Source organism: Vidua chalybeata, chromosome 22 (assembly GCF_026979565.1).
Source record: "Vidua chalybeata isolate OUT-0048 chromosome 22, bVidCha1 merged haplotype, whole genome shotgun sequence".
In the NCBI taxonomy this organism is placed as follows: Eukaryota; Metazoa; Chordata; class Aves; order Passeriformes; family Viduidae; genus Vidua; species Vidua chalybeata.
The window spans coordinates 4,825,336-4,844,658 of record NC_071551.1 but is presented as its reverse complement, the minus strand read 5'-3'; the positions used below and the strand labels follow the sequence as shown (position 1 = coordinate 4,844,658).

At 48.5% G+C, this 19,323-nt stretch overlaps 1 protein-coding gene across 1 annotated transcript in view; it reads left to right on the top strand.

The window, feature by feature from the left end:
- The window catches only part of PRDM16 (PR/SET domain 16), a 192,705-nt gene that overhangs the window by 169,145 nt on the left and 4,237 nt on the right, over positions 1 to 19,323 (top strand). The window contains exons 9-15 of the mRNA XM_053962963.1: positions 1,115 to 2,516; positions 6,015 to 6,102; positions 10,106 to 10,275; positions 12,221 to 12,298; positions 17,623 to 17,792; positions 18,307 to 18,481; positions 18,994 to 19,224. Coding sequence (XP_053818938.1) covers positions 1,115 to 2,516; positions 6,015 to 6,102; positions 10,106 to 10,275; positions 12,221 to 12,298; positions 17,623 to 17,792; positions 18,307 to 18,481; positions 18,994 to 19,224 — 2,314 coding nt within the window. The remainder of the gene's footprint in view (positions 1 to 1,114; positions 2,517 to 6,014; positions 6,103 to 10,105; positions 10,276 to 12,220; positions 12,299 to 17,622; positions 17,793 to 18,306; positions 18,482 to 18,993; positions 19,225 to 19,323) is intronic.

Genomic DNA, 19,323 nt, shown 5'->3' with positions numbered 1-19,323 from the left:
AAGTCACAGTGTTTTGATGTGTAGAAAAGTTTGGGGTGGGATTTCTGTCTGGCTTTGCCCTGTTTCTTCCACAGCAGCAAGTCTGGAGGTGAAAAGGGGTCATAAAAATCCATGTTTTGAAAGCTTGGTATTTACAGGTTGTTAGAGAAAACGCTGATGTGGCTTCAGTCAGCGGGGCAGGGGTGTTGGACTGATTTAATGGATTAAAAAAGAGATCCCAGTGCTGGCAGAAGCCAGGCCTGGCTGGCAGGGGATTTATAGAGCATCCCCCTGCAGGGGTTGTGTACCACTGAGGGCATTAAGGAAGGGCAGGTTTGATTAAATGAGGCAAAGTTCTTCTCCCTCCGGCCCTCAGTGCTTCCTGCCATGCTAGGACTAATGGGAAGCAGATGAGCTGGGATAAATAGATGTTATCATTAAAAATGCATGATTCGGGCAAAGATGTTCTGAGGGGAGTGGAGCATCTTCCCTCTGGATCTGGGCTGAGAGATTTCCTCAGCCTGGAGAAGGTTGTGTGGAGATCTCACAGCACCTTCCAGGATCTGAAGGGGAGACAGGGAAGCTGGAGAGGGACTTTGGAGTGACAGGACAAGGGGGAATGCATTCAAACTGTAAGAGCGGGAATTTAAATTGGATATACAGAAGAATTCTTCCCTGTGAGAGCAGTAAGGCCCTGGCACAGGCTGCCCAGAGAAGCTGTGGCTGCCTGTGGATCCCTGGAAGTGTCCAAGGCCAGGTTGGACAGGGCTTGGAGCAACCTGGGCTAGTGGAAGGTGTCCCTGCCCATGGCAGGGGGTGGGATGAGATGGGCTTTATGCCCTTCCCAACCAAACTATTCTGTGATTCCATGATAATCTTTCCTGAAAATTCCCCCAAACTTTGAGCAGAGGTAGCACATCCCCTCAGATTTCTGTGGATCGAGAGATTTTCCAGGATGGGCTTCATCCAAAGGGAAAGGCGGTGATGTTCCACCGCTCTCCCCTCTTCTGCCTCCGGGGAAGGGAGATCCCAGGGGAGCGGTGTGGGGGTGGGCTGGTGAATCCCACGGCGAATCCCTGCTATTTTCCTGTTAATTTCATATCGCTTTTGTTGTTGGTTCCTGTTGACGCTTTAGGTGAGGTCTGTCACAAATCCTACACGCAGTTCTCCAACCTGTGCCGCCACAAGCGGATGCACGCGGACTGCCGCACCCAGATCAAGTGCAAGGACTGCGGGCAGATGTTCAGCACTACCTCCTCCCTCAACAAGCACCGGCGCTTCTGCGAGGGCAAGAACCATTACAGCCCCGCCGGCATCTTCGCCCCCGGCCTCCCCCTCACGCCCACCTCCATGATGGACAAATCCAAGCCCTCTCCCAACCTCAACCACGCCAGCCTGGGCTTTAACGAGTATTTCCCATCCCGCCCGCACCCCGGCGGGCTCCCGTTCTCGCCAGCCCCCCCAGCCTTCCCCGCCCTCACCCCGGGATTCCCGGGGATTTTTCCGCCTTCTCTGTACCCCAGGCCCCCCTTGTTACCACCCACGCAACTGCTCAAAAGTCCCCTCAACCACACTCCGGACGCGAAGCTCCCCAGCCCCCTCGGGAACCCAGCATTGCCCCTGATCTCCGCAGTGAGCAACAGCAACCAGGCTCCTTCAGGGGAGGAGAAATGTGAAAGCAGCCTGGAAAACTCCTACCTGGAGAAGCTAAAAGCCAGGAACAGTGACATGTCCGATGGCAGTGACTTTGAGGATGTCAATACAACTACGGGCACGGATCTGGACACCACGACTGGCACCGGCTCTGACCTGGACAGTGACGCGGAGAGTGACAGGGACAAAACGAAAGACAAGAGCAAACAAATGGAGACCAAGCCAGATTTTGTCAGCAGCTCGGTGTCTGCCAGTTCCACCAACACCACGAGCGAGATCCCTCTCTTCTACTCTCAGCATTCCTTCTTTCCTCCCCCCGAGGAGCACCTGCTGCCCACCACGGGCGCTGCCAATGACTCCATTAAAGCCATCGCCTCCATTGCAGAGAAGTATTTTGGGCCTGGCTTTATGGGGATGCAGGAGAAAAAGATGGGTTCGCTCCCATATCATTCCATGTTCCCTTTCCAGTTCCTCCCCAATTTCCCCCACTCCCTCTACCCTTTCACGGAGCGGACCCTCAATCACAACTTGCTGGTCAAGGCAGAACCAAAGTCACCCAGGGACCTCCACAAAGTCGGTGGCACCAGCTCGGAGTCCCCCTTCGATCTCACCACGAAGCCAAAAGAGATTAAGCCAATCCTGCCGCCCCCCAAGGTCCTCCCAGCCCCGTCCTCAGGGGAGGAGCAGCCACTGGATCTGAGCATTGGCAACCGCATCCGAGCCAGCCAGAACGGAGGGAGAGAGCCACGGAAAAACCACATTTATGGGGAGAGGAAGCTGATGGCAAGTGAGGTCTTACCTAAGATTTCCCAGTCCCAGCTGCCTCAGCAGCCTTCCCTGCACTACGCTAAGCCATCGCCCTTTTTCATGGACCCCATCTACAGGTATTAACATACCCTGCCTTAAGCCTTTCCCTAACCAGCTCCTTTTCCAGCTGACCACACCCTGAGGCAGGGGAGGATGCAGGTTGGTTGGGAAGAACAGCTGAACATCTCCTGTTGTTGTCTGTACTTCTCGACACATTGAATTTCCTGAATGGAAAGGCCTGAGTAATTGCAAGGAGCCCTCGTAATCAGTGTGTAAAGAACACATCCTTATTTTGATAAAGAAGAAACTTGACCTATTTAAGGACTCTCCCACGAGCCATCGCTAAGATGGCACTTCTGCTGGAGAGATTCCAGAGGTTTGATTCGATAAGAATGCAGAGTTCAGATTGCCTCGGAGCCCTGGGCTCTCATGGCTTGGGAATGAGTCAGGAGCCCTGGGAGCCTGGAAATGCAGCTCTCCCACTGACTGACTCGAGGGCCTTTTGTGAGGCACTTCACCTTTCTTTCTCCCTCCCTCCCTTTTCTTGGGCTTTTTTCCCGTTCAGAGGAGCTGCTGGTGCAGACCCAACCTGCCGAAACATGTTACTCTTGGAGTAACAAGTACTGTGTAAACACATGGTAGCGTGTTACTACCCAGATCTCTCCCAGATACATTTCTCACAGATTTATCTTTCTTGGGAGATAACAAGGCCTTTCTGGTGTCACTTGAACAGATGGTTCTGAGGAGGGCCTGATGCGTTACGTCAGAATGAGCTGAACATGGAAGGCGTGTGTAGAGCAGGCTGGGTGAAGTTATCCAAATGTCAGCTAAACTTCCAGAAGGAATCAATTCGGAAGGAAGCAAAAAGGGAAGACTTTGGCCTCTTGTTGCTTGAGAGCTTTTTCTAAAACCTGTTCCCAAAGGAAAACTATTATAACTTTGTGGTGAGGGTAACAGTAAATTTGTGTGTTACCCATCCAGGCATTGCCCTTGGATAAGGTGGACATGGCACGTTTGGTTTTAGCAAAGCCCAGTGAAAAGACATGTCCTGAACTAGTTTGATTTAGACATTAACACGTCTAAATTAGCCATTACCATGTCTAAATGCTCCACAGCATCCATCTGGATATGCGTGCTTGTCCTGGAGCGCTCCTGGATTCAGTTTGTGGAGGTGAATGCTTTGTCCCTGCATTCCTTGTGCTGAATACCTGGTGATCCTTGCTGTGCCCAGCCTGCTGGAAGGTTAATGGCTGTTCCCCTGCAGGATCTGCCATGTCCCTGGTGCTGGAAAACCTCAGAGCCACCGTGGTGTGACGGTGGGATGGGTGCTCAGAGGGCTGCGAGCACCACGACAGCCCAGATGTCACTGCCAGCCGCTGTTGCAGGGCTGATAACTGTGGGAAAAAGTGATGTCAGTGTCTGGCCAGGCCAAGGAGCTGTCGGCTGGGATGAGGATTAGTGAGCACTCACTGCTGGCTAAATGAGTGTCTCTGGCTCTGCCAGCTCACAGGGGTGACGTGCCCACACCATGCCATCTGGGATGGGGACACCTCCCAGCTCAGAAGGTGCCATGTCCTTCCTGGCACCCACCGTGGCCATCTCCTCCTGGAGAAATCAGACATGGTGTCAACAGTGAACATAAAAAGTACTCCTGGGGAAAAAAAAAAAAAAATCAACAAATGGGATAGAAAGGCAGAAGAATCCTTGTAGGGTCCTGCCACCTCTGGGCATTCTCAGCAGGAATGCTGAAATAACACGGCTTGGAAAAGCTGCTGCCAATTAAAACAGCGGCCTCGGGAAAACCGTAAAGGCCCAGAAGACAGATGGAAGTGAAGGATGGGGGCATCGTTTGTTGCATTCCATGGGATGCACATAGTTTTAGTCATGTGTTAAAATAGAAAGTCAGCGGTGGCGTTGCTTGCGAATCAGACTTCTGATGTAATGAGCGAAACAGCCCAGCTTCCAAGTCCCAGCTTGAAAAATATGGAAATATTTTGTTTCTAAACTTCCCTTTATCAGACTCTCTCACATCATTTGGCTCCTTCATTTTTTTCTCCCAAAGGCCACTTAAATCCTTGACATTTTCTCCTGGTGATATAATTTAATGCGGCCAGACAGTCTGAAATGGGGGCAGTTTTTAGCTCAGCCTGTGGGGGTGACGTTCTCAGGCACTGGGCTGAAACGATCGGCTTAATCCTCCGGGCGCTGCGGAATTCGGCTCTGACGGGGACGTTGGGACCTTGTGTTTCCATTCCCGGTGCTGGGACATGGCAGAGCCGGGGAAATGCTGTCAATTCACCGGATTTTACGCACACGGAGCAGGCAGGGCTCTCCCCAGAAGGCTCTGCTGGGATCAGGGATGTTCATTTGGGCATTTCGGCGCCTCGCAGAGAGCAAAGCTGGGCTGGTCAGAGGGGCTCGGGGAGCAACTTTTTACTTATTCTTTGGTTTTTCTGGCAACTCAGACCCATAAAAGCACGTACGTTCCAAAGCCCCCTAATTCTGACTGCATTTCCAATCTAGCTCTTCTCTTTCCCTCTACCCAAGAAGAATTAAATGCAGATTAAGCACAGTTCACTGACTGCACTCGGCAGGGCTCTTCTTTAAACTCTCTGGTAATTTGATCCACACACCAATCAGCTGAAATGCAGCAAAAATAATTTGCTCTCAATTTATGCTAGACTAATGTAGTTGAAATCACTCTTACTCTTGGATTTATGCTGGTTTAGCTGGATGGACTCAATTCCAACCATTTAAAGATGCAGCTGTGTTTGTTGAAGTTACTTCCTCAACACTTTTTTCCCTTAGAGAACATCTCAGTTTGTCTTTTTGGTGATTCCACACCTCCGTTTCCCTGCAAGTAGAATATTTTGTGGAAGCAAAGCCAATATTTTCAAAAATAGGAGCCTCACTTTAGGGTCATTTCTGCATTTCAGATGCTTAAACATGAAATATTTGAGTGGGCCAAGGTGATATCAGAAGAACTCAGGTTTCTGAGCCACTTCAGAATTCTCCCACCAGTCCCTCACTTTTTAAATCGTTGTCCACATGGGTTTGCCAAAGGAACTCAATGCAAATTATGTCTCAGCTGCGAGGGAGGAAACAAATATGAAACACCTAATGATTTCAGCACGCTTGGGGCTGCAGAGTCTGGCCCAGTGTTAACTCTTCAGATAAATGCAAACTCTCAAAGACAATTTTTTTCCATGCGGGGGCTGCCTGCTGTGGACCCTAGAGCTTCTCCTGCTCAGACAGTTTTGCTCTAAATGCAAGGTTTTCCATGACCTTTCACAACAGCAGAGGTTTATAAACCACTGCAGCAGAGCAGGAGCAAAATGTTTTCTTAGTCATCAGCCCGAAGGCTAAAAAAAAACACTGCCCAAAGCAGGGGATTCGTGTTCATGTTCTTTCCAGCACTTTCTGCAGGGCAATTGTGCATCAGAATCTGTAGTGTCCAGGAGAAGGGGGTGTAAGACGTTTGTGTGAGTAAGAGAATAACCTTGTGTGTAATTTCAGCACAGTGTGGCTGTGTGGGGCTCCCTGTGAGGTATGTAACCCTCTGTGTTGTTGTCCAGCAGGGTGGAGAAGCGGAAGGTGACAGACCCCGTGGGTGCCCTCAAGGAGAAGTACCTGCGACCCTCCCCGCTGCTTTTTCACCCCCAGGTAAAAGCAGTGACACTGTTGGTGGAATGCTGGGGTGGAGCTGGAACACACTGGGATCACTGGGATCAGGCTCCTCCTCATCCAAGGGGCTGACTGAAAACTCCACTGTTTTCCACCAGTTCCTTCCAGACACATTTAATTGGCAGTTTGAGGATGATGGCAGCTGTGCCTTGCTGTTCCCTTTGCATTACCAGAAAAACAGGGATGAGGTCTGGGCAGCTCATAGGCTCTGCCAAACTCCTCTTCCACAGCCCACAGTGCCTATGTGGTTTTTCCTTTGGGAACACCTGGGGGCGTCATTTGCAGTGGTACAAGGTGGAGAAGGACTGCCCAGCCCCCAGGCAGCAGCATTTTTTACCTTCCTGAATTTCCCACATCATGAGGAGCGTGTGGAAGTGCCGGGCAGTGGGTTCAGCTGTGCGTGTGACAGTCCCCAGCTATGCCCGTCCCTCCTGCTGTGCCCAGGCTGGGATCCCAGCTCCGTGCTCCTCATTGTGCTCTCCTTTATATTCACAAGCATTGTTCTGCCCTGATAATGTTTCCCACCTTAGATAAATAACTCGCAGGTTTGTGAAATCTGGGTCCTGGTTGCTTTCACAGCTAAACTTAGTTCCCGCATTGTTTCGCACCAGCCTCAGAGTTTGGTTAATAACTTCCCCTGATTTTTCCTTCATCCAGGCTGGATAATGGTGACAGGCTGGCCAGGAACATCCTGTGTTTGTGTGACTTAGAATAGTGGGGATATCTGCCTGTAAAGAATCTGATAGCAGGGAGGAGCCAGCGTGGCAAAGCAGCCCAAGGAGACGATGAGAAACATTCAGACCCCAAGCAGGAGCAAGCTCTGGCTGGAAGGTTGTTGACATTGTTCCTGAAATCCTGACCACGTCCTCTTCCCATGGCAGTGAAAAGATCTGGAAGGTCTGGTTATCTCTAACAGCTTATCACACAGAATAGCCTCAAATTCACAATCACTCCAGCCCAAAGCTTCCTGATAACTGATTTTTAATAATGATTTTTAATAAGGCGGGCGCTGTGTTCAGATCACTTGATCTGGAGAGGCGCCGTTCCCATGCTGCAGTCAATCAGGTATTTCAGACACAGCAAAGGGACATGGGGCATTTGTTCCAGAAATGGGAGATTTGTACCACCAGATCCCCTTCCAGTATTATCATAGCATCTCCAGTATTATCATAGAATCATGGAATATCCTGAGCTGGAAGGATCATCCAGTCCAACCTGTGCCCTGCACAGGACACCCCCACAATCCCACCCTGTGTCTGAGAGCCCTGGCAGCCTTGAGGCTGTGACCATTCCCTGGATCCAGCATTGCTAAGAATTCCGGATCCTGGATCTTTTCCTAAGAAATCACATTTTCAGGGTTCCTGCTTCTGCTTTCTTCATTAGGACCAACGTTCTCGTGCCTGGTCAGTCAGAGTCACGTTCTACCCAGGCTTTTCTCACTCCAAACACGAGTCTGGTCTCAGCCTTTTCCTCTGTGACTAATCCCCAGCTCTCTCAGAGTGCCCTCACTGGGATGTGCTGGAGCCAGAAGATGTGATAAAAGCATTCAGGAGATGTTTCCTCTCTCAAAATGAATTTCAGGCGGCTCTTATTTCTTAGCCAGTCGTTGGCAGAAGTTCCTTTGCTCCCTGGGAGTTTTCCTACATTGTCTATTCCAAATGAAACTCTGGACAACATAAATAACCAGTGTAACTTTTTGATAACTTAATGGAAAACCTTTCCTCACCTGTTAAGTTTCTTTTCTTCCCCTTTTCTGTTTTATTATAACCAGGCAGTTGTTCCCTAAATAGCAAAGTGCCTTTGCCACTGGAGAGGCCGTGGCCAGTGTTTAGAATTTTAAAACCAGCCTACGGCTCTCAAGCCAGCAAATATCTCTGACTAAGTGCCTAAAGAACAGGGCACAACAAAGGAGAGCTCCAGGTACCTCGGCGAAGGGCTGAGAGCTGGGCTCTGAAAGGTCCGGAGAGCTTTTTAACGTGATGGTTTTGTTGCATGACTGGCAGCTGGGGCAGAGCTGGTGCTGTAAATGATCAAGTAACCTTTTCAAGTGGCTGGTGCTAAGTATTACTTACTATTTATCATGGGCTGGGAGCCTCCAGCTAAGGGGCTGTGGATCTATTATCGGGAAATGGGGGTTACTACTCCTCTTTTTTACAGCTTATGAATGCTTGTCAGCCCTCACAATGTCTTCAGGGGTGATTAAGACAACTTTTTTTTCATAGCCATATATTTTCAAACAATATCTTGGCTCTCTTCCCCCTCTGCCCCCCTCTCCCTTCTAAAGCCCAGTTTAATAAAGTGTAAACGTGCAAAAGGTCAGCCCTTCCTGTACAATCGAGCATCTCGGGGTGATGTATGGCTTCCTACTGCCTTCCGCTCCTCGCTGCCGCCCCGGCTGCCTCCGCAGCTCCCGCCTGTCCCGGTGATGTCAGCACGGCCAGGAGGCAGCTTTATTGCTGCCTTGTTTGTTTTATCCCTCTCCTCTGCCCCTGCTATCTCCAAAGTGCTCTCAGGAGTGCACGAAGCAGGACGTCGGAGAAGTCGGCGTCGTCCTCTGAGCTGCGTTGCTCTCTTGGACTTGTGTTTCCTGTTGCACTGTAATGAAAGTAAAAGTGCTGTTCTTTAGGCGGGATTTTTATGCAGATCCATTTTTTCCTTTTTTGCACATGGTCCAGCTTTATTCTTTCCTTTTCTGCTTCCCCCTTCTCCTGTATCTCCCTTTCTCCCTCTTTCTGGTGTGGTGTTTAATCTCATGTCTGTGAGAACAAGTCCAAGTCACACAAACTAAATCTGATCAAGTATCCAGGGACATTCTCCTTGGTGTCCGAGCTCCAGGCCTGCATGCCAGCTGCTCCCACCCCAAAGGGATGTGTAGGTGTTGCCCCTCCTGACCGTAACTCACCCAGCCACTGCTCACATCCAGGGATTTGACTGGAGCTCCCTTTCACTCCAGGAAACTCAGCCATCTCCCACCCATCCTCCCATCACCTTTAGGAGCTTCTGAACCTCTCCTACCCATAATTAAAGTGTTGGCCTCTTCACCAGGCAAGCTCCCTGTGGACCCACTCCATCCTGAGCCTGATCCCAACTCCTCCTCTTCCCAGCTACTCTCTCTTCACCCCTTCCACCTCTCCTCTCCTCTCCTCTCCTCTCCTCTCCTCTCCTCTCCTCTCCTCTCCTCTCCTCTCCTCTCCTCTCCTCTCCTCTCCTCTCCTCTCCTCTCCTCTCCTCTCCTCTCCTCTCCTCTCCTCTCCTCTCCTCTCCTCTCCTCTCCTCTCCTCTCCTCTCCTCTCCTCTCCTCTCCTCTCCTCTCCTCTCCTCTCCTCTCCTCTCCTCTCCTCTCCTCTCCTCTCCTCTCCTCTCCTCTCCTCTCCTCTCCTCTCCTCTCCTCTCCTCTCCTCTCCTCTCCTCTCCTCTCTCCCTAAGCAGCCATCAAACATCCCTCCCACTCCACTCTGGCCCGGATTCTTCTGCTTTGGGCCCAAAACTTCGCTGTTCCCCCTCTCCTGGGGTTGTGTCCCCACCTGCCCACTCACCACTCACTGCCCTGTCCTTCCAAGCCCCAAGTAGGAGATGTCAGACCTCCCAAGACTTTGGTTTGGGCTTCTGACCTCAGGCATCTGACCATGTTAGTTTCAGTGTTTTCCCAGTAAAAATGGATGTCTCAGGTGTATTCTGAGATAATGTTTGATCCAAAGTGCTGAAAGTGAGCACGTGCACATTGCAGAGAGTGAGCAAGTGCTCATTTCTGGGACCTAAATGCCTGGCTTTGCCAGTTGTGCTTTTCCTGCTTTCTCCATGACCAATACACTACTCCAGTCTTTCCTGGCTGGATTCAGTGGCTCCATCTCCCACTGTGCCTCCAACTTCCAAGACAGCCAACACCAGCAGGAGGCTTTGCCCGACCAAAACCAGTGTTTTGTGCATCAGATCTTGCCCTTCCCAGGGATTTTTCTGAGGAGCTACCTCCTTGTCCTTGCAGATGTCGGCCATCGAGACGATGACGGAGAAACTGGAGAGCTTTGCAGCCATGAAGGCCGACTCTGGCTCGTCCCTGCAGCCCCTTCCCCACCACCCCTTCAACTTCCGATCGCCGCCGCCCACGCTCTCCGACCCCATCCTGCGCAAGGGCAAGGAGCGCTACACCTGCAGGTGAGCCGGGCATCCCGTGGCATCCACACTGATCCCCAGGGCGTGGAAACATCCCGGGATGTGGAAATACCCCAGGATGTGCCACCCCAGCTGGGCAGCTGCACTGGGCACCAGCACGGAGCAGAGCAGCTCCACACCGACATCTCCGCCAGGAGCGGTGGAATTAGAGCAGAGCTGGGATGACTAATTCCCTCTGAAATAGCTTGTTTTGTCTGGTAGGAAATCAGCATCTTCTGTTTGCTTTGTAATTTTTAATAACCTTGGGAGCAGATCTGGAGATTCTCAAGCAAACCCAACTCCCCAGGCCAAGTCTCTGGCGTGCGGCGGCGAACGCCGCCGTTCCCAATGCCAGTCCCGGCTATATCCAACCTCAGCTATGGAAAAATGATTGAATTTTAAAAAATGGCATGCAGGAAACAACTTTTTCAAACTGTTCTATCCACAGAACTCGTCACGTACCCATCCAGCTCCAAATTGGAGTAGATCAAGGGTATTTAGTAATAAACCTCTGTCTGCTGTCGCAGTTTCACCTCAAGGTTCTCGTGGTGGCTCCTGCTGAGGGGAATTTTTTGGGTGCAGAAAGTGGATACAAACTTTGTCTGATGTGTCTCTTATGTTCAACTTTGACACAAGAGCTGCGGGCTCAGATTTCAGTTGAGTATTTAGAAATTTGAGGTTTCTACTTACAAAAGGGACTAAACTCAGATTTTAGATGCACACTCACAAGTTAACATTTGGATTTCCATTGCTGGGGAACACTCACATTAACTGCTCATCTTCAGGACAGCTGAAGGTCTCTGAAATAAGGAAAGTCTCTCATGGCTTCCTCCTACAGTAGGTTTCATAGTCACAGAGTGCAGCCCCCCCTCCTTAAGTCTTTATTTCCCAATTAGTGTTTTTATTTATACCTTTTGGATTTTACTGTGAACTGGATTTATGGGGGAACACAATTCCTTCCTTTATTAATTTCCTATGCCTGCATTTCCTTGCTCTAAGCAGCTGTCAGCCTCTTAACCCATAGCACGGTGCTGCAGCCTTTATCCAGAGAAAATTCTGTGAATTCCAAGGATGAAAGAGCAGATTCCGTTTGATGAGCACATCAACAGGGCTATAAAGGAGATGCAGAAACATCTCAAGTGCCAATCTGCCCAGGCAGCGATTAAACCCTCTGTACCCTGATGCAGGAATGCTGTAGTTAAACCCTGTCTTCAAGTGCCATGTCCACACTTCCTTTGAACACTTCCAGGGATAGTGACTCCAGCACCTCCCTGGGTATCCCATTCCAACGTCTGACAAGCCTTTCTGTGAAAAAAATTCCCAAGTGTCCAATCTAAACCTCCTCTGGTGCAACTTGAGGCTGTTTCCTATTGTCCTGTCCCTCATTCCGTGGGAGCAGAGCCCGACCCCACCTGGCTGCACCCTTCTCTCAGGGAGTTGTAGGAGTGAGAAGGTTCTTCCTGAGCTTCCTTTTCTCCAGGCTGAGCCCTCCCAGCTCCCTCAGCTGCTCCTGGTTCTCTGTAGCCCTGTGACCCTGGGATGGCAGATTTGTCCTCCCCACCACGGATGGGCTCATGATGTGCGCGCACGAAGGGATTTTGGGAGCGGTGTCAGAATGAGGGGTGCAGGTGGTGCTGTGGCATCTTTCATAGTTTTATTTCTCCAAAGTCCCCAGTCTTATTTGCAAGGCCATCCTTTGAAACTTGTTTCTGGTTCCATTTCTCTCTCAGCAATGTCCGTCCTGTCCCATGGCATTTCTAAATCAGCATTTCTTATCTCAAGGTTTGCACACAGCTGCACACACTGTGTGAGCCTTCTGCCAGGCTCGGAGAATTCCCTGCAAATCCATTTCCCACAGCATCCGTGGGCTCTCCTGATGGTTTCCTTTGGTTCTCCTGATGGTTTCCTTTGGTTCTCCTGATGGTTTCCTTTGGCTCTCCCTGTCCAGGTACTGTGGCAAGATCTTCCCACGCTCAGCCAACCTGACGAGGCATCTGCGGACGCACACTGGGGAGCAGCCTTACAGGTGATGTTGTCCCCCATAAAAAACCCTTTCCCAAACACTCCTCACTCACCACTCTGGTATTTCCCCCCCCCCTCTATAAAGCTGTGCCAGCAGAATACCACAGGCCTGGAGCATTACACAGAGTGATTCATAGGGTTGTATATTATGTGTACCAGCCAAAAATAATCAGGCTTGGCAGCTCGAAGATAGACACTTAACTTATATTTAGATGTATGCTGGCAAATGAGGGCTCTGATTTGCAGTGTTGTTTCACACTCACGTTAACCATTCATCTCAAGGACAGCTGAAGGTGCTGAATGGCTCTGAAATTTGGGCTGGTTTGAAGGGCTTGCCAGGACCTTCACTGCTGGGGCTAGCTGGGTTTGTGATTTTTTTTTTTTTTTTTCCTTTTCTTAATGCACATCAGAGGTGACTGGAGTAGGGGATCAAAAAAAAAACAAAGACAAGAAAAACCCTGCCGATTTACCTGCCTTAAAACTGAATTTTGGTAGTGTCTGAGCTTAAATCATGGAGTTTAAAAGGAGAGCTGTGGGGGGGGGGATTCACACAGAGTCTCACATGTTTGTGAGTGTTTAAGGTAGAAGGCTGAGCTATTTTTTGTTAGCTGGGGACAAGGTGATGTAATTTTGATGCTTCAGTGTGCACAAGGACAGTGTCCCAGCCCAGTGGGTTCTGTGGCTCCTGCCCAAGTCAGGGCTTTAAATCTGAATAAAACTCACAAGAAAATATATATAATATGTATGCCTAGGCATATAAATAACTATTTCTCATGGAAATCTTTCCCCCAGCATTTTCTCCCAGCAAGTTACAAGCAGTTTTAAAAAACGTGGGGGGAAAAAAAAATGCCTTTTTTGTTAGAATGAAGTCCAGAAATGAGCAAACCTGAAGGAATGATGAATCGAGAGCTCGCTGCAAATCAAGCCTTGTGTTTGCCATGATGTGAGGGAGTGTTTTGCAGGTTGTCAAACAATGGTAACAATTCCATTTCGTTTTGGGTAGCTGATATTGCAGCCTTTCATACACAGCCATAAGTTCACAACAAAGCAAGTGGAGCAGTTATTAAATAAAGAGAAACACAAATTTATGAGCAGCAAAAGGCCATGTGGTCAAATACATCACATTTTTATGCTCAGTTTAACCCAAGAATTGATTCTCCCACATTGTAATCCCTGCTACGCTGAGAATCACGTTTATTTTCCATCCAGCATTTTTAGTGTAGACATTGAGAAAATTAAAAATACACCAAAACCACCCCCCAAAGCAGACATATATTTTGGATTATATCCCTGCTGTGATGTTTGGGGTTGTGTTATTTGATATGCCTAAACGGGCCCTGTGTGTTCCCTGTCCACTGCAACACTCACTCCTGATTATTCCGAGATCCTTAGTTCAGTTTTCTTCCAAAAAAGGAGACTTGCAACTTAACAAAGGTTAGGAAAATAAAGATTTATTTGATCTGGTCTTCTCCCAGAAAATAGCCTGTGTGGGTTTTTTAGAGGTCTGACTCCTGGACAATGTTGCATTCTAACAGCACTCCAGAGAGCCGGGGCTGCGTTTACAGACGAGCTTTAATTATCATTGATTTGCTTTTCCTCTCAGAGAACTGAGATTTGCAGCTTTGGCAGCCAGACTTGTTTTGAAAGCTTGGTTTTTAAGTGCTGACTTCAGGCAGGTAAAAGGAGGTTGCTGACTTCTCAGTGTTTTACTGTTGTCTCCTTTGCAACTTTTGATTGTTTAATTATTTTTTTTTTTACCCTATATAAAAATATTTTTATATGCAATAATTTCAGTATTAATTCAAATATTAATTACTATGTTCTTAAAGACAACAGGCTAGAAAATAAGGTGGTTTGGGTTTGTTTCCTGATGGTCAGTGATTAAGTTTTTTGGAGTTTGTTGGGAGGGGGGCTATGAAGTTACTCAAACTTCTTAAGTGTCTAATTATGTATAAAGCAGGAATTAATAGCACATGAGCAATAGTGAGGCAGATCCTTTTATAAAGAGAAAGTGCAACATCTTTTCTGAAGAGTGAGAAATACCTGGTGATGCACTTTGTGAAAATCAAATTATTTGAAAACACTCCAAGCCGCTGTGCCCTACAGTGAAATTCAGCATGTTTCTTTTCACTCTTTTTTTTTTTTTCTGCACCAAACCTGAAATTCTGGACTATTTATTTCAGAATTCAGAATAAAAAGGCCCTTGGAGGCCTCGTGTCCTATTATCTGCATTAAGCTGGAACTCACGGCCAACAGCTGACATCTGCCATGTCATTTAAATTGCACATAGTTCAATAAATATTGAAAATATTTCTCATTTTCTGGGTTTCAAAACACAGCCTGAGCTCACCCCTGCTAAAAATGCACTTGGGGCTGAAGAGTCATTCGGAGGGGGAGTTGCTGTCCATGCATTTTTTTGGTTTTTCCTGCAATTCTGCCTCTCTCGTGAGAGGGACTCGGGAAATCCTCCCACATTCCCAGGGTTTGCTCCCTGCTTTGTCCCGCGTTGTCCCAGGTCCCGAGCTCCTCCAGCTCCCAGGATTTCCTGTCGGAGCTCCACAGCTCCAGCCCTGGCTCCTTCCTTGCTGTCCCTCCCTCCCACTTTGGATGTTTTCAGCCCTTTAAGCTGATAAGGGAGAAGCTTTGTCGGGCTGTTTGCAAAGCAAACACCGCAGCCTTTGAGTTTTATTCTTCTCCTCCCTCGCTGTTCACCCCTTTCCCTGAATTTCAGCTGGTTCCTCTGCCTGGGCCATTTATTTAGATTAAAACCAGCAGAGCTCCCAGCACCAACCCCTCTGGGACCACAAATAATGCCGGACATGTCCCTCATCCCTTTGCTCCCAGGCATTCCCTGCTCCTTCCCAGTGCCCCTCTGGTTCCTATTTTTTTAACAAGCTCTTTATCCCTCCCCATTCTCGACCCTGGATTCACATAGCTCATGGTTAGGGCGAGGATCTGTCACAGAGAACTTTTCAAAGGCTTCCTGAACATCTAAATAAATGGACGTGGAGGAGGCCAGGTCCTTCCTGCCTTGAGTTGCCTTTAAATGTCTGGAGCTGCTCCTGGGGATGATGGCAGGGACAGCCAGGCTGGGAACATGGGTTATCCTGGTGCCCACTGTGCCAGATATTCCCTGTGCCAGGTATCCCCTGTGCCAGGCACTGGGACACACAAAAAAAGGGGGTTTATAGGAGCTGGTGAGGAGAGGCAGGGAGAGAAAACCCCTGGCATCATCAAGGATGAGAAGGGAGCTCCTGGTCTAAGCTGGACAAAACCACTCATGAAAACCCCATGGAATAGCAGGAATATTGGAATATTGGCAGGTTTGGATATTGCAGTTTGGGGGAGTGCTGAACAGGAATCTGAGAGCAAATTCCTTGGTGCTGGAAATCCGTGTTTAACTCTCTGTACAGATTGTTCTTGATAAATCTCTGTGTGATTGTTCTTGCTGATGTTCAAATAGCTTCTTGTTTTCTAGAGTTATCTGGGGGTTTTTGAAAAAAAAAAAAAAAAGAAAACTAAATACTTTAGAAGTCTGGAAATGCTGTGGTTTAGAAATTTTGGTTAATCCTAATAAGGGCCCATTATTTGAAATATCTTTATTCTTGTTGGAGATTTCGCAGTAGGAAATTTGGAGGTGGACACGGAATCCATAAACATTCAGCGAGAGAGAGTGTTTCATAAATGTATCCCCGCTTTTCCCAAAAATAATATCGATTTATTTTTAGAGACGGAATAAAAATCACAGCTGGAGCACATCTGGAAATGAGGTGTGTGTGCTTCACAGCAGGGATCTTTTCCACTCGCTGTTGAACCTGTTGTGTCTGTAGGGAAGAATCCCATGTCCTCAGTGCCCAGGGACATCCAGCTCCATCCTTGAGTGAGGCAGGCATGGGGTGAGTCTGTGCACATCAGGAGCTGCTGATACTCCCAAAAATCTCCATCTCCGTGTCCTGGAGTGCTGGGGAGGCTCTGGCACAGGCTGCCCCATCCCTGGGAGTGTCCAAGGCCAGGTTGGACTGGGCTTGGAGCACCCTGGGATAGTGGAAGATGTCCCTGCCCACGGCAGGGGTGGCACTGGAGGGGGTTTAGAGTCCCAAAACCATTCTGGAATTCCAGGATTCCCATGGAAGAGTAGCTCAGCTCCGTGGGGCAGATGTTGCTGTGGGTTAGAGGAGCTCAGAGCAGCCCTGCTGGCGTGGATTTATTCTGGGATTACAGGGGCTCGGGAAGAGTTGGAATTTTGGAATTTGCAGGATTTGCAGAGCTCTGCAGCAGAGACAGATTCTGCTGCTCGTGGGTTTTGGAAGCAGAGCCGTGGGGGAGCAGCTTTGCTGAGGTACAAGTGACGTGCTTAAAGGGAGATGTAACGAGGGATTCGGGCAGGAATGAGGCTTTCAGGAGTTTTAGACCCAAACTCTCCAGCGCAGCTCGGAGCTGCCACCTTCAGTCCATCAGCGGCTCCCGCTCTGCGCTGGGAGCTGTGAGCCCTCACACCACCACCCCGAGCAATTCCCATTTATTTGGAGGTAATCTAAACCCAAAAAAGGGGGGGGGGGTGGCTTTGAACAAGCCCCCGGCCCATCTGCCGTGGGTCCCGCAGAGACTGAGCTCAGAGAGGGAACATCTCTTCACTCAGCAGCTCCCATGAACGTCCTGGCTTGGCTCCTTGCATTCCAGCTTTTCATCACAAACCAGATATTCACTCCTAGGAGTAAATCTTACCCTGTTTGGAAAGGATGGTGGATTTCTTGGGAGCTGTTTTGCTATAACAATAGTTATAATTACCTTTAAAGCCATGCTGTGATCCCTGCAGGTCCAGTACCACAAGGAATTTCATTAATAAAGCCAGAATTTTCTGTGTGTCCAGCTAACTGTCACGCAGGGATTTGCCAGTTAATAACTATTTTATACATTTCACCTCCCTTCTTTCTTCTTCTGTCTTCCTTGTCCTCCCTCCTCAGCCGTATTTCACCTGATTCCTCTCCAAAAAAGTGGAAGGAATAAATCCACCTCTCTCATTCCTACATCCATGCATGGAAAAGTGATTATTTTGTTTCAAACTCTTATCTGTTTGGACGACTCACTTCCTAATTAATCCTAATCCTTTCTTTGTGCTCCTTGAGTAACAATAATATCAGATTTGTCTGGGATGATTAATGCTTTGTGCTTCCTTCAGCTGAGTAAAGATTTATAGACCGACATTTCCTGGCGTTTTGATAGTCAGATTTTTCTCCTTTTTTTGTTGTTGTTGTTTGGGTTTTTTTTTTTTTTTTTTGGTGTTTTTCCCTCACATTGCACCATTTGGTATCTGCTGTTGTTTTCCAGGTGTAAATACTGTGACAGGTCATTCAGCATTTCCTCCAACCTGCAGCGGCACGTCAGGAACATCCACAACAAGGAGAAGCCATTCAAGTGCCACCTGTGCAACAGGTGCTTCGGGCAGCAGACCAACCTCGACAGGCACCTGAAGAAGCACGAGCACGAGAACGTTCCAGGTAGGGAAACACTCTGGAGACCACTGGAGAGAGGAGACTCCATGGTCTTGGCCCTTGGGAAGCCTCGCTGGAATGCACTGTCCCCCTAAGGATGAGTTTTTAGGGTTGTTTGTAGGGTTTTTTGGAAGTTCAAGAAGATAAATAGGTTTTGTTTTAACGTAAAAAAAAAAAAATGAAAGGGAGGAATTGCTGTGATGAAGCCAAGTGATTTCCCAGCATGGGTAAAAAGATGTACTATGGAAAAGTTGTAGGCAAACAGCTCTGCAATGGTTGTTAAATTGTGTGTATTGTCCAGAAGTGCTAAATATCACCTGTATGTTGGTCTGGAAAACACAATCTTCCTTTGGGATCTTTGCTCCATGACTTTCCCCCTGAGTATTAAATCATCAATCTAAAGTGAGAGGGCTGTTGAGAACATTCTTACTTTATGTTTCCTCATAACCATGGCCTTGCCAACACCTGATGGAGTCTCCTGTTGTCTCTCCTGTTGTCCCTCCTTGCTCCTGCCCCACAGTGAGCCAGCACTCCGGAGTCATCACCAACCACCTCGGGACCAGCGCCTCCTCCCCCACCTCGGAATCAGACAACCATGCACTTTTAGACGAAAAAGAGGATTCCTATTTCTCAGAAATCAGAAATTTTATTGCCAATAGCGAGATGAATCAAGCGTCGGCTTTAGCGGATAAAAGGTAGGCAAGGAAATAAAATTATCTGCTGGCAGGGCAGGCATGAACAGCAGAGTAATACAAGAGGGAGTTCAGGCTGGCTGGTAGAAGCTTCCTCCTGCTCCTTGCTCGAAGGGAAATTGTTGGAGGGCAGAGCCCAGAGAAGGAGGAAGGCTTCTTGTCTCACAAATGTTAATTTTAAGAGATTAAAAAAATAACATTTAAATCAATTTTTGCAGTTCAAAAAGCTTTGGGATTGGTGCATTCTCAACATGCTCATTGGCCCTTAGGAACAGTGAAGGGTGATTTTTAAATGCCTGAACCAGATTGGTTTTCTTCTTTGTTACATTTTAAATAATATGTATGTGTATATAAATGTGTCTCTGTGTTTATTTCTGTGTATAACATTATCAAAGTCTTGCATTCCAGTGGGAATACATGACTTAAACATTTGCCATATTTTTTTTTTTTTCCCCTTTTCTTTCTTCTTCTCCTCCTCCTCCTCCTCCTCCCTGCCCTTCAACCAAACATTTCAGGCCAGAAATCCAGGATATTGATGGCAATTCCCAGTGCCACGGATTGGCAAACGAGAAGACAGAAGATGTGGACGATGAGGACGAAGAACTGGAAGAGGAAGATGATGACAGCCTGACTGGGAAGTCCCAGGACGAGACAGCGTCGCCCACGGCGGAGCCCCGGGGAGCGTTCGAGGATGAGGAGGATGAGGAGCCCACGTCTCTCACCATGAGCTTTGACCACACCCGAAGGTGAGGGGGCCATTCCCGGGGGGCTCAGCGCCCTGCCCGTGTCCGTGGTGCATGGTGAGTGCTGTGGGTTTGTTCTCCAAGCCATGCCATGCCTCCGGT